The 19,914-nt window shown below is 30.3% G+C and overlaps 7 protein-coding genes across 12 annotated transcripts; 2 read left to right on the top strand and 5 right to left on the bottom strand.

Annotated features, from left to right (window-relative positions):
* Window positions 1–50: 50 nt before the first annotated feature.
* Window positions 51–3,728, bottom strand: LOC117166323 (NHL repeat-containing protein 2). Its single transcript, XM_033350195.2, has 9 exons — window positions 3,557–3,728; window positions 2,523–2,689; window positions 2,272–2,431; window positions 1,777–2,192; window positions 1,473–1,702; window positions 1,163–1,388; window positions 860–1,057; window positions 673–786; window positions 51–590 (listed from the first exon to the last, which is right to left on the bottom strand). Exons 1-9 carry the CDS (start codon window positions 3,726–3,728, stop codon window positions 183–185), a joined length of 2,091 nt encoding a protein of 696 aa, XP_033206086.1. The 3' UTR covers window positions 51–182.
* A 449-nt stretch (window positions 3,729–4,177) lies between these two features.
* Window positions 4,178–5,088, top strand: LOC117166330 (HIG1 domain family member 2A, mitochondrial). Of its 2 annotated transcripts, XR_013060232.1 has the most exons (4): window positions 4,178–4,325; window positions 4,412–4,570; window positions 4,733–4,937; window positions 5,016–5,088. XR_013060232.1 is itself a non-coding variant. In XM_033350207.2 (3 exons), exons 1-3 carry the CDS (start codon window positions 4,178–4,180, stop codon window positions 4,753–4,755), a joined length of 330 nt encoding a protein of 109 aa, XP_033206098.2. In that variant the 3' UTR covers window positions 4,756–5,088. The 2 variants fall into 2 exon arrangements, 1 of the variants encoding a protein (XP_033206098.2); XM_033350207.2 differs by having other exon boundaries at window positions 4,733–5,088.
* On the bottom strand, window positions 4,967–7,610 carry LOC117166324 (rhotekin). Its single transcript, XM_033350197.2, has 4 exons — window positions 7,441–7,610; window positions 6,265–6,455; window positions 5,486–6,179; window positions 4,967–5,407 (listed from the first exon to the last, which is right to left on the bottom strand). The coding sequence occupies exons 1-4, from the start codon at window positions 7,585–7,587 to the stop codon at window positions 5,075–5,077; spliced, it is 1,365 nt and encodes a 454-aa protein (XP_033206088.2). The 5' UTR covers window positions 7,588–7,610; the 3' UTR covers window positions 4,967–5,074.
* A 166-nt stretch (window positions 7,611–7,776) lies between these two features.
* Rpn10 (regulatory particle non-ATPase 10) lies at window positions 7,777–9,939 on the bottom strand. Its single transcript, XM_033350199.2, has 6 exons — window positions 9,779–9,939; window positions 9,207–9,347; window positions 9,016–9,127; window positions 8,562–8,936; window positions 8,194–8,482; window positions 7,777–8,113 (listed from the first exon to the last, which is right to left on the bottom strand). Exons 1-6 carry the CDS (start codon window positions 9,802–9,804, stop codon window positions 7,890–7,892), a joined length of 1,167 nt encoding a protein of 388 aa, XP_033206090.1. The 5' UTR covers window positions 9,805–9,939; the 3' UTR covers window positions 7,777–7,889.
* A 116-nt stretch (window positions 9,940–10,055) lies between these two features.
* Window positions 10,056–12,814, bottom strand: LOC117166327 (uncharacterized). 3 transcript variants are annotated; one of them, XM_033350200.2, is made up of 3 exons: window positions 12,564–12,813; window positions 11,745–11,843; window positions 10,056–11,382 (listed from the first exon to the last, which is right to left on the bottom strand). In XM_033350200.2, exons 1-3 carry the CDS (start codon window positions 12,687–12,689, stop codon window positions 10,585–10,587), a joined length of 1,023 nt encoding a protein of 340 aa, XP_033206091.1. In that variant the 5' UTR covers window positions 12,690–12,813; the 3' UTR covers window positions 10,056–10,584. The 3 variants fall into 3 exon arrangements, with proteins under 3 accessions (XP_033206091.1, XP_033206093.1, XP_076481281.1); XM_033350202.2 differs by having other exon boundaries at window positions 11,745–11,946; window positions 12,564–12,806; XM_076625166.1 differs by lacking the exon at window positions 11,745–11,843 and having other exon boundaries at window positions 12,564–12,814.
* A 1,173-nt stretch (window positions 12,815–13,987) lies between these two features.
* LOC117166328 (protein FMC1 homolog) lies at window positions 13,988–15,916 on the top strand. Of its 3 annotated transcripts, none has more exons than XM_033350205.2 (4): window positions 13,988–14,167; window positions 14,263–14,397; window positions 14,476–14,500; window positions 15,454–15,916. In XM_033350205.2, the coding sequence occupies exons 1-4, from the start codon at window positions 14,130–14,132 to the stop codon at window positions 15,772–15,774; spliced, it is 519 nt and encodes a 172-aa protein (XP_033206096.1). In that variant the 5' UTR covers window positions 13,988–14,129; the 3' UTR covers window positions 15,775–15,916. The 3 variants fall into 3 exon arrangements, with proteins under 3 accessions (XP_033206096.1, XP_033206094.1, XP_033206095.1); XM_033350203.2 differs by having other exon boundaries at window positions 14,476–15,170; window positions 15,454–15,545; XM_033350204.2 differs by lacking the exon at window positions 13,988–14,167 and having other exon boundaries at window positions 14,168–14,397; window positions 14,476–15,170; window positions 15,454–15,545.
* LOC117166325 (short/branched chain specific acyl-CoA dehydrogenase, mitochondrial) lies at window positions 15,812–19,339 on the bottom strand. Its single transcript, XM_033350198.2, has 9 exons — window positions 18,897–19,339; window positions 18,226–18,340; window positions 17,961–18,061; window positions 17,551–17,757; window positions 17,246–17,416; window positions 16,696–16,821; window positions 16,421–16,603; window positions 16,209–16,344; window positions 15,812–16,114 (listed from the first exon to the last, which is right to left on the bottom strand). The coding sequence occupies exons 1-9, from the start codon at window positions 18,924–18,926 to the stop codon at window positions 15,939–15,941; spliced, it is 1,245 nt and encodes a 414-aa protein (XP_033206089.1). The 5' UTR covers window positions 18,927–19,339; the 3' UTR covers window positions 15,812–15,938.
* Between the last annotated feature and the right edge of the window lie 575 nt (window positions 19,340–19,914).

Genomic DNA, 19,914 nt, shown 5'->3' with positions numbered 1-19,914 from the left:
ACAGGAATGTAAAGGATACTTCGGAAAGAAATCAGGTTTCCAACTCTATCTTGGGCTTGTAAATGAACGTTTGTACCCGTTTATTTCTGTGACGCACATGCACGGTTAAATTACAACATATGATTAATCATTTTATACTTGATATTCGGTAAAAAAGAGAAATGGAAATAAAAATGTATTTACTATTTAACAATAACCTTTCTTTTTTCGTTTACAACAGTGGAAGCATCTGGTACTTGATGTACACGGTACACTACTAACAATTTTTTTGATATACACTCGGTAGTTTTACAGGCAACTATATCCAAAGTTACACGCACCTCGTGTGTTTCATTTCCTTTAAAAAATTTTAAATTTATTGGACTTGAAAGTTCTCCACAATTTTCCGTAGCTATCCATCTAGTACTATTCGTTGTCAAATTCATAGCCCACCTCTGTGGTGCATCCGAATTTAACTTTAAATCACGGTCGGAAAAATTTATACTGAACAAGACGTTTAATTTACCACCTGTTTCGCTGATGGTAGTATCGAAGAAATAAATATTCTTGTAATTATTGTCATCTTCGATTATTGGGACACTTATCGGTAACTAAAACGTAATGAATAAACTGTTAACTTATTCAGTCAGTTTTATTTTTAACATCTGCGCTCTAAAATGTGTAATAACTTACCGTAATAATGTTTCCCTTTTCCGTATCTATCATTTTCACAGCGTGATTATTAGTGTCAGCTACGAATATGAGACCTTTTTCTGGACTTATAGCAATACCGCTAGGTTCATCGAACTATAAATTATAAAGAATTCATAAATATATGATTAAATTGATAACTATAAAACTTCTTTTATAGACAACATACTAAATAGATATCATGTGGTATTCCACCACCATATAAGGTTTTACAATGCTTAGTGGTTACATTGATTATCTTGATTTTATGATTGTAAGTGTCTGTTATATAAATAATTTTTTCTTTCGGATGCCATGCTATACCCAAAGGATGTTGAAGCTTTACCGAATAGTTTACACCGTCTAAGTCTCCGTAACCATGCAGATCCTGTGATATCATGATTATCAATATTATAGTTATTGTTCGATTAATTAAGAAGAATCTTCGCTTATCGGAAATCGTTGAAATTAATTCGTATGCATTCAAACATACCAATGGATCTCTACTTCCACCGCAAATGGCGGAAACTTGTCCAGTTTGTAAATTTATACTCCTAACAGAACTGCTTTCACTGTCGGCAAAAACGGCAAGCTTTAGTTCTTCGGCAATAGTTATACCAGACGGTTGCGCTAAACCAGCCGAGTGAGGATACGTATTGTTGCGATTTTCCTCCGTGCCACTTCCTACTATCGCCAGACAAGTACCCTCGTTGTATTTTCTAGACAAATTTACGAATAAAATATACGATTCTCATTGATGGAAAAAGGAACTTTCGTACATATTAAAATAATTTTGATGTTACTTATTTTTCCACCAAATAGTATCTTCCAAGAAGAGTGCCCAAATCTGATGATTACCAGCCATTGCAATTAACAATATGGGTGTGATATTGTTATCATGTTTGTGTTTATAAACAGCCAAATCCCATGGTGAAGATAAAACTTGATCTTTACCAATTTTACCTCCGACGTAATCGTGACCTTTACTACCGGTACCAGCAATAGTAATCACTATTCTTCTCATCAGGTCTATCTAAAAAAAAAATATTGATTATACGTACATCGTATCAAAAAGACAATTTCACATTTGACAGTTTAAACTATTACCTTCCTAATTGCGTGATTTTTAGTGTCGGCTACATAAATCAAACTGCCAAACGTAGACACTCCCTGAGGTGCATTAAACTTTGCAGTTTCAAAATCTCCATCTTTGAAATCCGGATTAGGACCACCAATAATGTGTTGCACATTTCCTGTAGTATCCGTTACTAAAATTCTGTTGTGGCCTGTATCAGCAATAACCAAACTTTCTCCTTGCTCATTTTGAAGCATCTCCAACTTACTTGGAAACAAAATGTTTCCAGTTCCAACAGGCAATAAATGTTGTGCCAATTGCAAAGGAATATCATTTGTATGAATTTTATTTAATGATCTGAAATAAGTTAACGCTACGCCTACATGTATTATCAATTCATCTCTGTGTCCTTCTCCTACAAAAACTGCAAGTAATTCACCAGTAGGACCTAATAGGGGAATAAGTTGTTTATTTGATGCATCTCTGAAGATAATTGTCACCTATAGATGTAAATATACGATCATTACCTAACATTACTAATGTTGGCCAACATACGATTCCTAAGTAACGCCACATTGACATTTTAGTGTCATTTACAACTGGATGTTTTATATTATACCTCTGTACTGCTGACAATAATTTTTTTGAATTTTTTTCGTTTGAAAATTTTGCACTGTGTACTCCAACCTGTAGGAAAATAATGGTATTATGTTGTTCGACTATTAATCTTACGTAGTTAATTGTTGCATATTTTATAGTATATCTTGTATATACTAACAATAACAAGGCCATCCTGAATTGAAAACAGTTTCTCAAGAACATCTAAATCTGATAAAACGTGCATACAATTGATGCAACAATATGTAAAGAAATCCAAAATAACTATTTTTCCTTTAAGATGTTGATATATAGATAATCCTTCTGCGACATTGAACCATTCCAAACCTAGCATATTTAAACAAGAAGCTTGTTTGGAAATTTTATTACAAAATTACTATATTAATATAACAAATGACAAATATTAAATTTTAAGTATAGGAAAAAAATCATATAAAGAAATCATATATAAAGGGTGGGTAACAGAAAAAAAATAATGTAGGTACATATGTCATATATGAAAAAATGTGAATGTTTAATCTTCTTCCAGTGACAAATCATATTGTTTATACAGATTCCTAATTGTAGTTTTATTTGCTACAGCTATTGCACCTAGAACCATTTGAGTTACATCTTTAATATCATTGTATTTATGTAATAAATCCATAGTTTCTTGAGTTGAACGAAATTCTGTCTCTTCCATCCTCAAATTGGACAATTCTTGATCAAGCATTTTTTCGTATTCTACGAGCTTGAAGTATTCGCGTATCTCCTCTTCCGTAAGTAAAATATTCTCATTATTTGAATGTAATGACCGATTCGATCTTGGTGTATTTACCCCCCTAATATTCTTCATACTTTGTTCGTTGGATTTCTTAAACATTTCACTTACAACTCTCACGTACAATACTCTTTGCCTGACGAAAACCAAAGTTATATAAAATCTTTGATATGAGAATTTCAAAATCGATAGATAAGTTAATATGACTAAATAAAATACATATTCAAATTAGCTTCTAGCATAAAGATCTTATATGCATATACAGAATTACCTTCAAAGTTTAGAAACTATAGATCATAAATAATCAACATCGCAATCAAGTCTCATAAATTGAATAAGCTTAATGCAACTAATATTCGAATAGAATACACATATCACAAGAAACGTTCACTGTATAAAACATCGAGTAATAAAATAAACGTGAAATCATTAACCTGGTTGAAAATCGATGATCCGCGATTCCTTCTTTGAAAACGCTTTAATATGCCGTAATACCAATTCCTCTTTTCTGTTAATCGACAATTCTAAACTTTGACTTTTGGCGATTTCCATACCAATTTCTATCAATTCTTCTACTATGTCCTGCACATTCATATTTTGTTCCATGTATCGACTTTCGTTATTAAAATAAATTCAACAATTTAAAATATCATGGAATAGCACAAACAATAGAGAAAAAGAAGTAGTACGTTATAAATAGTAGGGACAACATATTGATGGAGGGGATTCCAAACCCATGTAAGTAATTACATACGCATAGTACAGATAAGAAATTGGCTAGGCAAAGGAATACAGGTCTGATTGGTTATTTCTATGAACACGCATTTTATAAACTCGCCTTACAGCGGTATAGTACTATCACATTTAATTAGAAAATTATATAGATTAGTAGGTAAAACATGTATTTAAAGCCATATAGTTTGAAATAACGTATACAATAAAGTTTGTCAGTTACCTAAAATATATTCTTCTGTTTGCGAGTGAAGTTCGATCTTGACATTTGTCCTTTATATACTAAATTAGTTGATTCTTTGCAGTTTATCACATAATAAAAAATGCTGGCAGGTACAACAAAAGATCAAAAAACGTTAGATGAATTAGAATGGATTCAAGTAGTACGTACTGAGTTGAATGAAAATGCTAATATCAAACAGCCGAAAGGAGCAATACAAAAATTCAAAGAGAATCCTTTAGTACCTATAGGTAACTATAACCTCCAAAAATGTAACTTCATTATTTGATTTATATATTTACAATTTAAAAATTTTATGTCAAATATCTTATTTCAGGTGCTACAGCAACTGTAGCTGCTCTGAGTTATGGCTTGTACAATACTTTTATAGGGAATAGTCAAATGGCGCAATATATGATGCGTAGTCGAGTTGCAGCGCAAGCTTTCACTATTATAGCCATGGTCGGTGGACTCATAGTTATGGGGAAGAAACCAAGTACTGATGTATAATTATTATACAAAGATTTATTTAATAGTAATCATGTAAAAACTATAGTAGTCAATTATAGTCAACTGCATTTTTTATTTGATCAGAAAAGCATAACATGAAAGTTTTATGAACTATTGAAACTGTTTAAAAATTATTCTTTATTGTTAGGAGTTAACAATCCAATATTATGAATAATTTTATTAAGTTCGTTTACACAAATGTCAAATGACAAATCTTATTGAAGAAATGCCTATAAGATTTTAATGAAATGAATAATGGTATGAGAGTATACTATCATTGATGCATTATTATAATATTTAAAGAGAAATTTAGGTGATATATTTAAAATACCTATTCTCGAAAAAATGCATAGGTAAGTCGGTTCTAAAAATAAAATTGGCATTTCTATATATTCAAATTTTTACAATTTTTATTCTTATATTATTCACAGGTTTTAATAACTATAATTTTTATTACTTAGCAAATATTAATATACTTGAAATAAAACTTTTATGTAGAGCAAAGTATGTTTTCTTCCCTACAAATATTATCTGTTAAAGAAGTTTCGTCATAAAGAGATCGGTGTCGTTTGTTCCTTCCATTAAAAGTATTCATTATATTTATATTTTCATTCGAATACTCGGAATGTGGAATTTGTTGAACTGTTATCGCTGCATGTTTCCATCTGACATATTCTTTAATGCATGTTTCCAATTTTTCAAACCATTCTTGAACATCTTCGTTCGAATATAATTCTATAACATCACGCATCTCGTTACCATTTAGGTGATTGATTATACGTAATTGATTTTTCGTTGATTTCGATCGGCGGACAATAGTTTCCTGAAATATAACAATATTATAATCATATTCAATATCGATAGAAAATTTAAAAAAATATAATCCAAAGTTTCATTTTACCTTGTTTACACAAATCGTACACGTAGGTTTTTCTAATTTTTCCAAACATTTCTTCGATTTCCAAACTTCAATTTGGAAATTTCGTAATCGTATCCAGCATCGTCGATTATTTATAATTGCGAATCCAGCACAAACTTCCTTATCGATGTAATACGGTTGAACAGCTAAACGACAGCAAAAATGTCCGAAAAGCGGCAATGCATTAGCTTTACTACCAAAATTGTTTAATATTAGATCATGTGAACGTATATTCTCATTGGTATCGTTAAGGGTCATCTTTGCGTAAGCCAGTAACTCAAACTGTGGTGCTTTATTAGACTCATTTTCATTTCGTAGAGCGGCCGCAAACTTTCGACCTACTGTTTTCGAAATTGAAGAATGAATAGTTCTTCTAATCTTTCTCGGAGTGCTGGCAATACTAAGGTCTTCTTGCAAAATATGACTATAAACTTCCAAAGATAATTCAAATTCAGCTGATACGTTACTGAATAATAAAACGTCAGGAAAACTAATATCCGTTTGCTTTCTATCGATTGGAAAAAGTAAACTCGTGTCCTGAACTTCTGCGCCAATTCGAACTATACAAAAAATCGCAAATCTTCGATAATCTCCACGGTTTTTAAAGTAATCAGAATCTCTCCACATCAAGGGAAATCTAAGATCCGAGATAGATAATTTGCCCTTGCTATCCGAACTGCTGAAACATACAAAATTAAATAGTATTATACGTATTTCCGTGTATTCCTATTTACAACATATTTTTATAAATAGACCAGTACCTCGTTTTCAACGATGCATCTTTTCCTCGGTTTTCTAACTCAACCATATAGGCCGACATCCGTTTGTTAGAAGTAAATAAAGCACGTGCAGCCTCCAAACTTTGTGCAGGATGCCGCGCAGCAGCCAATAATCTGGAAGAGCCTTCTTTTATTTTAGTTTCCAATTTAATTTTTTGCTCCAAATCATATTCCTAAAATGGAAAACATTATATTTTTATAACGTGAAAAGAACATGGATTGAGCAGAAAACATTTATAATTTAACTTATATTTTCCAGAAGAAAACAAATCAATTAAATGTAAGAAAAGATGAATGCATGTGTATCATATAGGACTTTTTATGTGTACAAACTATTTCAAAGGAACATGCAGTAAATATTTTGAAAAGCTTTAATTCATAATAATGAATTAAATGTTTAACAACCTCTTGATGTTACTTTATTCCATAATTATCTCTTTCACTTATGCATATATATAAGAATACAGAAATACTACTACATGATAGTAAAGAATACTAATATCTAAATATTATCTACGTATCTTTAAAAAATTCTAATTTCAATAAATTATCATGCAAGACATGAAACAAAAGATCAGTTTCCGAAATTTCTCCATTCGTCAACCTTATTCCGAGGTAATATTTAAAATAACAATTACGCTAAAATTAGAATGCGCGTTATAGATTATTTAATGTGACAATTGCTAATTATAAACGACTAAAATTTTAAAACTGCAACATTTTTTTTGTTGACAATAGAAATATAAATTATTTGTATTTGTATTAAATACCTTCGAAAACATAAATAAGTAATGTATATAATTGAAAGAATTCTATTTATTAAAAATGCTATAATTAAATATTTAAATATATCTTTAGGAAATTTACTATGTAGAAAATTGAATACATATCTTATTTTAATTTAGATTTTATACATATACATTTAGTCCTTTAACGGCTCTTTCAAATGTCAAACATAACCTATGCTTTTTTAACGATAATTAACAATTTTAAAATAATATTTAACAAATGTCAATAATATAGCCTGTTTCAAAACATTAAGATGAATGAAGGCAATTTCTACTTTTTAATAATAAAATCTTGATAAAATAAGAAATATTATAAGACACAACGTATAGTAAATAATAAAATTCTATAGATAATCGAATATTTACTCACAGCTACATTTTTATAATTTCGAATACTTTCTCGTCTGCGAACTCGTGCTTGAAAATCACTTAACGAACGTAAATAATTATTTTCTTTGTTTAAACTGTCAGTTAGTGGAACGCGTAGAGAGCCAATACTTTTTCTACGTGGCGCCATTTTGAAGGTTCATTACTGTTTTTTCAGCGATTTCAAATGACCGTGGTTTCAGTCTCTCGGCTATTGCAAAAATATGTAAAGGAAAGATGTAGGGAAGGGAAAATTAAGAAAAAATTATTGCGTACAAAAAAATCAATTGACAAAGCTATAAAAATATTTAGTATAAGGTATAAAAAATGTTAAATAAACTTCTGGAAAATCTGAAACTTATATTTGGTATATATGTAGATATTCACATTCGAACAGCAATTAATATAAAGTAAGGGCATTTGTAATGATGTAGAATAATGAGCATAATTTTTTTATTTTTTATCCTTGTCCTTGTCTTTGTCCTTCTCTTTCTCTCTTTCTTTATCTTTATCTTTGTTCTGTTGAAGAGACCCAACGGCTTGGCGGACGGCTTCCGAATGAGGATCAACACCTGGTAAATTTTCCAAAACTGATTGTAAAAATGCTGGATCAGACATAACAGCAGCATAATCCTCTTCAACTTCCATTGCTTCCTCTTTGAGAGATTCAAGTTCTTCTATAAAACAAAATAGATAATAATAATGTGCACACATGTGTACGTAGATATAAATAGTTATATAAGGATAATTTTCGTACGTTGATCTTGCATAGACATCTGCATTGCAAAAGCAATTTGTTCCTCTTCGGTCATACGCGCAAAATCCGGTGCATTTATGTTAGCAGGAGTAGCAGTATTGTCAGCAGTTGAAGACGAAGTTTCTGCACCCTCGAGTGACATAGCGAGTGCGCGCTTTAACATTGCCTCTTCGTTATGTACTTCTTTAATCGTTTCTGGCGGTTTATTTGTAGCCGCTTCATTAGCTTGTGCGCGTCGCGCTTCATCCTCTTGACGCTGCCGTTGTTCTTCCATTGAAACGCGCAATGCCTATATATATAGAATGAAGATGGTAAATAAAACAAAGAGTGGGAGTTTTATTAAGAAGCACAATTGCAAAATAACAAACCAATGCCAATTCTGGATCTTCATTTGGATCAACACCAAACTCATAAGCAGATCCTCCCATGCCTGTGCCACCCATTCCATCTTCTCCTTGAATTATAGGAGAAGAAATCAATGCATCAGACAAATGTGGCCCAGGTGGAACTGTGACCAAATGGCTCCCTGTTCCATCCTTTCCATTCAGAGCATTGATGAAAGCTGTCAGCACTTCATTATTAATGCTTTCTTCACCAAAACTAATCACATCCACATTAACTTTCTCCTTTTTTAATCTTTTTGCTAATTTCACAAGTTCTTTCTCATCAATTTCTATGGGACTACCAATGAAGGCCACAATACGCATTTTATGATTTTTACCTTGACGATGTTTCAGTGCCAACTGTCGATTTATTTTTGTTCACAGACATTATAATTATAAACTTTGTATAACACAACATAAGGATAATTAATATACTCACATGTGCAATTCGGATTCCTGTTATTAAACATAGATTACCATTTGGTTGGACTTGATGGAGTTTTGATAAAATCCTGCCCACATCGCTAGTAAGTGTAGCTAACACTTCAACACTGTTTAGAAGAATAAAGTTTAAATGAAAAAATAACAAATATTTTCTACCACTGGTATATAGGATATGATTTAACATACTTAGCTAGTGTTATCAAGCCAACATTGTTTTCAGGATTCGAGCGCGTTTTTGAATGACAAACCAAATTAACAGCATCCTGTTGTGCTTGCAGTCGTGTCGGTAAAAAATCTCCATTTCTCATATAATCGCTGTTGTCGACACTATAAGTATTCCAAAATGTGTGAACGAAACGATAAACGTTTCGTGAATAGATTTAAAGGAAACTATTTTATCTTAGTCACATAACCTGTACAAGATTGATTTATACAAATCGAAATATTTATATCGCAATTTACTTATCGCTCATCATATTTGTAATTGCAAATATCTCATTTGCAATTAAATTTAAAATTAAATTTTACTTTCGCTAGATTTAATTCAAGAAGGAAAAGTTAATCGTGAATATACTATGAAGTATTTCAACTTTGCACTGTCACTCATCCTATCGTTTACAAATTGCCAAAATAGTTGCCGTTAGAAGGCGTAGAAATATAATGATATGAAATTCAATGAAAATTAAGAAGATAAATTAAGAACGCAAAAAATATAACGCCTCTTGCAAGCTTACAACGAATAAATATCAAAAGCTTACCATATCATCGTACTTTCCAGTACCATCTTGGTTCCAATTACTAAAACGTTTCATTCCATTTCGTTCCGCTCTGTCATATTTACAGATAATTTTCTGTCTCGACCCATTTCATTCCGTTCCGTTCCGTTTCGTTTTACCTTTTTGATTTACTTGATTGTATGTTTTACGAAAAGTTTCAGATATTAATGTATTCAAAATAAATATAGTTAATCAATAATCATTGGCTGAAATGGAGAAAAATGATATTATGGGAAGGAGGAAAAAATAATATTGCGTGTACATATTAAAAATTATGTCGTACATACATATATATATGTATGTATGTATGTATGCATGTATGTATGTATGTATATATATAGTTTTCAATTAAATACAAATTACAAGATAAAATCATTTGTTTACGCTTAGATTAAAGACTTTTACCGCCTTTTGAGGCAATAAAATAAAACGGATAATGAAAAATCCTGAAGATGAAAAACATAGAAATGGAGAACGGATTTGATGGAAAATATAATATACACTTCCGCTCAAAGGTCTTAGGACATATATTTATACATTTTTAACAAAACTTCAGTATTTAGTGTAGGTTGTGTGGATTTTTAAAGCTTGTTAATACAGTAACACTTTACGCATAAATTACTTTCTTTGTTCTATAAACTATACGTTTAAATTATTTCTTTATATCTTTTAACGATTATTTAATATTTTTAAATTTTAAAGTAAATATAACTGTCTTGAAACTTTCGAGCGGAGATGCATCAAGAGCGAATTAAAAAAGAAGAAAATGAAACAACGAATATAAGGAATTAAGGAGAAAGGGAATCGATGGTTGCGTCCAGTTGGAGTGTGGAGTATCTCGGTGTTTCATCCATTAGTGTTGCTTCTTCGTAAGTTGGTGGTTGATCATTATAACACCTTGATTTTAACATCTGTCTGTTTCGCCTTCTATTATTAAAAGTACGAATAATAACTATAAGCGGTCCTATAAGTAACATAACAACGCCGATCACAAGCATGGTTATAGCAATAGCCGTCCCGACTCGATTTACCGGGCGGCGTCGCGATTTTGTTTCATTCTTGTTGTTTCCTATACTTTCGTCGGATATTTTATTATATTCATGCTCGAAGAAATTTCTTTCAGTCAATTTGATCAAATTAGTCGTATCAAAGTCTTTCGATTCAAACGAGGCGCTTGGCGTACTATTATTTATTACAGTGTCTTCTGTCTCGTAAGGATTTTTATTGGAAGTAAGTGGTAAAACAACGTTCACTTTGTGATTTACTTTCTCTACTTCATTTCTGTTGTTTGAATAAATAGTCGAAGTTTGAGTCGAATGTACGTCTTTAGCATCTTGTTTTCGATGAATCGTCGTACGTCTTTTGATTGTTGATATCGTTCTAGATATTCCGCTGCCGATACTCTCCGCTTTATCGGAAGCAAATAATTCGCGGGGCCACTGTTCACCTGATGTAGTATCGCCAGAATGATCAACAGCGATGTCTTCCCGTTGAGTTCCGGTTTGAAATTTTATAATTTTAAAACGATTTTCTGTGACATTCGATTCTCGAAACAATTCACCTTCGTTCCATCTCGAGAATTTTTCCTGTGAAAATAGTATCCTCGAATGTTTCCTCAATTTTCTTATTTAAAAATATGTACAAAATCTCAAGAAATATGAATGATATGTGTATACTAATGTAATTAGATATTAAAACGTGTACATTTTTTTATATGTAGTTCGATAATTTTCTATCATTGGAAATACGATTGATTATCATTCAAGTATTAACTAAAAATCAATTTTAACTAAATATTAACTAAAAATGCTATTAAGTATTTACTTCAATTAAAAAAGATAATTGCGTGTTTATTTTTAAAAGTAATATTTATCAAAACATTAATAATCAAATTATTTGGCGTAAAATATAGCATTGCATATTTTTATAATCGATTAGAATATCGAACCTGCATGTTAATTGTGTCATTTCGTGCTTTCGTCTTTTCACATAGCGAAATTACACCTTTTTGTAGAAATATGAATCCAATTATACTCCAGATAGTCAGCTGAAAGATGATTGTCAATTTTGTAGCCCATTTATTCATTTCTATATTTGAAGGCATCTTTAAAAAAAATGTCTCCCATAGATATCGTATGGCCCGCTTGCGCCTGAATCATTAAATAAAAAGTCAATAAGGTGACACGTACCATGATAAAAGAAAATAATAAAATTATCTCACTATTGTTAACTTTTTATAATATGAACTTCACATTTTTTCATGATTTAAATAAAGGTAACTTGTATTTGGTGTTTATAAGTTACTAAATGTTTAGATCCTGAAGGTGAAATGTGAAGATCCTAAGATGTCTTCAAGAGAGAAATAAAATTTTTAATATATTTGTAATCGTATCGTTGCCAACATTTAGAATGATTCAATGAATAATAAATAAACGATTTTTAAATAATAATCGAATAAAAATTTCATTAATACTGCAAATAAATTAAAAAGTCCTACTTAAATGGCGGGTGAAGTTATTTTAGTACCGTTATACAGAGTCGTTAATATATCCAACAAATATGGCAACACATAGTAGATAATTTAGTTATAAATACGTAATGAAAAGAAAAGAACAGCTGTATTGATAAGATTTAATTTTCTTGTAGTTCTATGTTATTAATAGAAAAATTGACTAATAAGAATGTTTTTCACCATTCTCCCTCTATTACGGTGCGCATATTCGTTGTTGGTTTGTTGGACGTGATCAGTCCGATAGCTTTTTTTTACCTTTACGTATCGCGTTTCTTCTCCTATAACGCACTGTATTAAAACGCTGTTGATAAAAGTTGATCGGCACGAATACATTACGATGGATTCCTTATATATCCGTGTCGATTTATACCGATCGATCATAACTGTGGCTGCACACTCGTTTAATTGCTTGCTCTAGCCATCCTTAAGATCGGCTAATCGTTCGATCAATTTGTCATCAAAGAGCAATGCATTCGTCATACGCTATACCACAGACAAGGTATAGGATAGACCTATCACTTTATAAGACTTTGTGTCCCGTACTGAAGTACCGATCGTGCAAAAAATCAGAGCTTTTCTTGTGCCCTCTATGATTGAAAACGTTGAGTTCTGGAATTACATAACTTGTATATGTATTCATTGTTAGCAATTGTCATTGTTAGCTATTAACTTTTGCAAAGTCAACAAATTAAAAGGATTTTGTATAACAATGTGGTTCTGGTATCAAAATATACATATTTATAAAAAAAGCGAAGTAAAATGAAAAATCATTAAGAAATTATTTAGAACTTTGAAATAATTACTATTTCATTCAGAATTTTAGATTACATCCAAAAATCGGAATATTTACCATTATAATTAAATTCCTGGTTTTTATACATTTGTACACATTTTCTCAAGTTTTCTATCTCATTCCAAATTCCTTCATAAAATTTTAAATTTGAACATTATTGTGACTTGTAAAATTTCACTATAATAATATTAGTTTAATCGTACAAGATGACCGTGAGATTTCGTAATTTGTTTATCGTGGAAATTTATATGTTATTGAAAGTTTGATTAGATGCTTGGCTCTGAGTGAAAGGGAAATTATTCATTAAATTCGAAATTGATAAGCGAAACTGCAGCACATCATTCTGCTGTCCAAATTCGTAGGTAAATATCATATAACACTATGATGCAATATATACGAAATGGTATATTGCCATAAAGTGCTAATTTATAATTGTGCATACACTATCTTTTAAAAGTATACAAACACTCGCTTATTTTTGATAAGATGTATTTTAATTGCAGCGTAAATCTTTATAAGTATGTATAATATGTACGTATAGTATTATATGTATATATTATATGATGTGATTAAATCTCTTTGGAAACCAGTATGTAATAGTAAAGCGAGCGTTTTTAATTAATTGAATCTTCTAGAGGTATTTTGTTATCTGACAAACTATTTATTTTCAGATTTTCAAATTTCTAAAAATTATGAGTTATCTAAACAAATTTTTCTAATAGAAAAATATATAGAAAATGCAAAAGTAAAGGATCTATGCTTTAGCAATATCCGGTCACAATTTTATATATATTTTAAAACTATTATAGCTGATTATGGTTATTGATAATGCAAAATTCGCTCCATCCAATAATAAAGTGACGCCATCTATGTAATATAGGTAGCATATAAGGTTATCTGTCGAAAGAAATTCTGAAACTTATCATTTTCATCATTCATTATTTTTATTTAATATAACTGCTTATTTTATTGGATATTTTCACCTGCCTCAAACTACGAAATCGTGACAATGTTGTGAAACAGCTTTTATGGCAATTTCAAGCTATAAAATAGGTGAATTTTTTAGGTAAGCAATAAAATAATCAAGTATAAAAACAAATCATCTGCTGTTTTGTAACTATAAACGTATATATATGTATATACATATAAAATGCGAGACAGTGGGGAATTTAGACTCGTAACTCGTCGAAAGAAACGTGTATCTCGTGTTCGAAATATATGCCATACGAGCACAATTTTAACCACTAACGATGACGATGATGGAAATCTGAACATTAATTACGAAACACTGTTTGGGTAAGGATCTTTTACATACTCGTTCCTCGAAGGTGTGTATACAAACTTTTTTAATAACGATTCTATAATAATTTTCAGAAAGCTACTAGAGGCCGAAGTTGAAGTAAAAAATTCATCGTTTGCTGACAATGTTTTTCATTATTTAAAAGATTCTTTAACTGCTTTAAATAGCAGTGGCATTTGTGATATATTGTGCTATGGTTTAGGTCATTTTTCTACTCATAGATCCTCTAAATATCAATTGGCATTACTCTTATCTTTGAAAAAACATTATAATCCTCAAATTTATGTATATGACCCAGTTTTTTCTTCTGACGAAATCAAGTTTCTGAAACAGCTTGATTTTAATGTTATAACAATTAATGAAGAATGCAAACGCATTATAGGTGATAATGTCACATTGGTATATATGCCACACTGTTCGGTACATTTAATCAACAATTTCCTTTACGCAAATTGGTGTAAAAACTTAAATAAGTGCATTCTCTTGACAAATAGTTTTTCAATAGTTGCTGATGACTTGAGAGAAAAAAATAAGTCCAGTCCTATTGATTATGTCTTTCGTATTCGACCATACGTTACAGAAATTACTTTACGAAATGATTTCGTATATGAAGAAGTATTCAATGACTTAAGTATTCATACATTTCTTGAACAAAATATTAATGCAATTCCTGAGAGTTTTTGGAGTACACGAGAAAAGCCTTGCTATCAAGATATAGATATTGATTATTTGACTGCTAAGCAAACTAAGGAAATAGATGCTAAGAATTGTAATTATATCTTTTAAATGTATTATTAAGTAACTCTGGTATTTTTTAATATTGCTAATTTAAGTTATTGAGATATATATGCATATCTGTGTGTGCATTGATATATCATATGCAAAGCAATTTAAGTAGTAAAGTAATTATTACATTTATTTCATAAGATTTTATAAAATTGTATAAATTAATATCATTATGATGCAAGAAAAGATTAAAAGTAAATTAAACAGATTAAAAATTTAAAACATGTTGATGTTTGTTAACAAATAACTTTTTCTGTCTGTTATAGGTAACAAGCAAGATGAAATCTAATATCAAGTTGCTTCACACACTTATACAAGAAATTCGACGAACATCATCTCAACAAAAATCAGAAAATAATATTATGACGCAATATATTTTGGAGCAAGCACGATCCCATCGAGAAACGTCTGAAGTTTTGTGCAAAGCGCGAGAAGAGCTAAAAAATTTAGCAGAAACATATCTTTGTTATCTAAACTCTCAACGAGTATGTAAAGAAATTCAAATCCGATATGCTGGTAAAGGAGAACGAAGTATCAAAGAAACCGCAGATCTCGTCGGATTTAAATTACCTCATGATCCGAAATGAATTCAATGGGAGTTAGTTTTAATTAAAATAATATAAATTTATCAATAAAATATTTATTATCATTAATGGAATATAAAAGAACATAATTGTAAAAAATATCTATTATAATTATAAAAAATACAGTATAAAATTTTGATTTAAAGGACGAGTATAACTACATATTTTCACGAATATTGTTGACGAATGCATTTGGCTATGGTTGACAATTGCATATTACTAGTGCCTTCGTAAATAGTCCCAATTTTCGAATCTCTAAAATATTTTTCTTGAGGAAAATCCGTTGTGAATCCTACTCCACCCATAAAGTCGATGCATTTTGCGGTAACCCGTAAAGCCGTTTCTGGATTGAAAAAAAAATATATAATAAATTTTGCGGTCAATATTTTAATATTTTACGATTGCCGTTAAAAAAGTAGAAAGAGACTATTAATTACCGGAAGCAACCAGTTTTGCCATGGCAGCCTCTTTTATTACATCTTTTTTGGCATCGACTAATCTGGCCGCATTGTAAACCAGTAACCTGGCACATTCAAGTTCAGTGGCCACTTGAGCGATTTGATGTTGCATAGACTACACACAAAAATTATACAATCTGAGTCTTAGTTTTGATATTCATTATATTAGAAATAATTTATCTATCTTATACTTGAAATGAGAATATGTCTTTTCCAAATTGTTTCCTCTCTAATGTATATGGTATGGTAGCATCGAAGCAGCCTTGTGCTATACCAATCATTTGAGCTCCAATACCAATTCGTCCTTCATTTAAAAATTTTGCAGCGTATTTGTACCCTTGCCCAAGTTCTCCTAAGATATTTTCCTCAGGAACCTTAATTCAGGAGAGAATCAAACATTAAAAAAAATAAGCATCTACGAGCAATATTCGAACCATTTTTACATTCAAAAAATCATTTCATTTACTCTGACGTTGTCGAAGTGAATCATACATGTACCCGATGCTTTAATTCCTAGCTTATCTTCAGGTTTTGCGACTGTTAATCCAGGTGTATCTCGTTCTACAAGAAATGTTGTAATGCCACGGTATCCCTATTTAAAAGATTTTTTATTATTACCTGATAATATTGCTTATTTCCTTAAAATTATAATTTAATTAAATCGCATTTTACAAAATAAGTGATTGCTATAGAAAATTCTATAATAAACTCGTAAAATCAGTCAGAGATCAAAGTTGAAAGTTCAAGCGTCTGGACGAATGCATTTGACAAAAATCTGAGAAGATAAAGATAGCATGAAGTATACCATAGTCTGATTCAATCTATTAAAAACTGGTAAACAACGTTAAATACTATATGCGATTTTATTAAGTATCAATCAAAACGATAATTCTTATTGCAGGATCAAACAATACGAGTCGAGTCCGTATCGCTTCTTTTCTTCTATTTTTTCTTCTTCTGTGTTCACGATTCTAAATTACAAACATAATTTAATAGAATAAGAATATTAAACTTACGGCAGAAGGATTTGCATTTGCGAAAACAAGGAACAAACCCGCAATATCGGAATTTGAAATCCACATTTTTGTTCCGTTTATAACATAATCAGATCCATCCTTTTTTGCTTCGGTTTTCAAAGAAAAGGCATCTGATCCTGAACCAGGCTCCGTAAGACAAAAACTTCCCGGCTAGAAAATGATGTAAACATTAAAAGTAAACAGTAAAAGATAAGAAACATTTTTGTTCTTTGAAATTATTTATAAGATGCTATCAGTTTATTGCGCTTTGTTATTTAACTACTTTATTTAATTCGTTTACTTACGTGTTCTTGTACTAATCTCGGCAGATATTTTGCTTTCTGTTCTTCCGTGCCGACTTTCACAATTAATGAGTTCACTAAAGTATTGTGAATATCGACCAGAGCTGCCACAGCTCCACAAACTTTGCCAACTTCTTCAACGGTTAAAACCGTTGTCATGAAATTACACCCAGAACCACTGTATTTCTCCGGTACTTCGATGCCCATTAACTATCAATAGATTGATTAAATGTGTGTTATATTATGTGTTAATAAAAAAATGCGAATAAAAAGTTTGATAGCATAAATGTCTCGGATTAATTATTAATTGATAGTAGTTGATTCGAAAATTAATATATATATATATATTATACTAATTTATATACATATATATATATATATTAATTCACTATAGAGATAGATAAAAAACTTACACCATTTTCGAAAAGTGTTCGTACTACAGCATCGTCTATTTTTCCCTCCTTTTCCATCTTTCGCACAAGCGGAGCAATTTCCTCTTTAGCCAATTTAGAGACTAAGAAATTTTGCAAAAATTATATTTCGTACGTAGATATTTAAGAAGCATAGTTTGTGACAATTAATCAAGTAAAAGATGAAGAAGCATATGGTATCTATGATTATACGAGTCTAGTTAATCTATGAAATGCGTAGAATATTCGATAATAACAATAATCTTACCACTTTCTTTCATCAGAAGTTCTTCTTCTGTAAGTTGAGTTAAAGGACCAGGACAGTGATGTAATTGTGTTATACAAGTGGACAGATGCCTATTGTTATACATTTTTCGTGATATCTGAAAATTGTTTTCATCGAACCTGTTTTAATTTTGAATATGTATATATATCACGATACGAATATTTGAAATTACGTATTCAGACTACTATAAAGTATATCCCTTTAAAAAAAAAGGTGTTTGATTATAATAAATGAAAATATCGATTCGAGAATTTGATTTGTAACATTAAAATCTATAGTGTTCTAAAAAATGTAAAATATAGCGAAATAAGAAAGCATTAGGAATATCAACAAATGAAAATTGTATTATTATAAAAAACGAAGAATACAAGAAGAATTGTACGATAATAATTAGGCTGCGCAGTTTAAGCAAATAAAAATTTTTAATAATATATTAGAATAGAATAGACAAGTTCTCATTAAATCAGTAACAGATTTTTTTCTTTAAAAATTCTATTAAATTTCAAATTTCTACATGCCACGTCATCGAAATTACTTCTTTCCCTCGTTCTATATTGAAATTATTAAAATTGTTAGTTAAAAATTACATAGTCATTATTAGGAATGCACGATAGATGCATAAGTCTCTGAGAAACATACACGTATATACATACCTGTTTAATTGAAGATGTGAATAGATTCATATTTGGTTTAATACTTATTTTATAAAACTCTAAAACACTTTTTAATAACAATTTAATTTCGATGGTATTCGCGAAAATTCCAGCTGGACACTGCGTATATGCGACGTATCACTGTCTTAGAAAATTGAATAATTCAAATGAAAGAAAAGGAACGTAAATCAGTATGTTGTTGATCGGACAGCAGATGAAAGACTGTATCATTGACTCGATTGTAACACTGTGCCTACGTATCTGCTACCACTTGTTCCTATATACAATACATAAACATGTTCCAAACAGGTTCTTATTATTCCTCTAACAGGAATAATAGGAAGAAATCCTTGTCCATTTTATCCAAATTTATGTTGAGTTTATCCAAAGAAATTTCAAAGGCATGACAATTACTACTTATATAGTTATGTTTCCTAAATCGAGGTTAGATACATTATTATCTTCCTATGCTTTTGTGTAGAATATAAAACATTGCGTGCACATACATATTATATACGGAACGTCCTAGTTGTTTGCTGCCACACATTGCTAGTACATTCTAAGGCTAAGTTAAGATAAGAAAAAGGTGTCACATAATGTACAGCATTGGAAACATTGATAAGAAGTTACAACAAAAAAGAACAACATACAAAATGAGCTGTAACGAACGTACGTTACTTCGGTACAAGGAATAAATAAATCAAAGATATTTATATCTAGTAATAGTCAGAAGATCTCATAAAATTTTTACAACTTATTGTTCATCATTCCTGTTAAGTAAAAGATTGCAATAATTGAATTTATTACTCATCCGAAGATATTGTTTATTACTCGTCGGAGTTATATAAAATGTATTAAAATCGCTTAACATAAGACTTTTATATTATATATTGATGTTTTCATACCTTTTTAATATCACATGCGAAGATGTTTGAAAATTTAATATGAAATTGAACCTAAAAAATAAAGATAATATGGAAAGAAAGATGGGAATCATATATGAAAATACTAAATTTCT

This window comes from Bombus vancouverensis, chromosome 15 (assembly GCF_051014615.1).
Source record: "Bombus vancouverensis nearcticus chromosome 15, iyBomVanc1_principal, whole genome shotgun sequence".
Lineage (NCBI taxonomy): Eukaryota > Metazoa > Arthropoda > Insecta > Hymenoptera > Apidae > Bombus > Bombus vancouverensis.
Note: the sequence above shows the minus strand (reverse complement) of the source record. Positions and strands in the feature narration are given on the sequence as shown.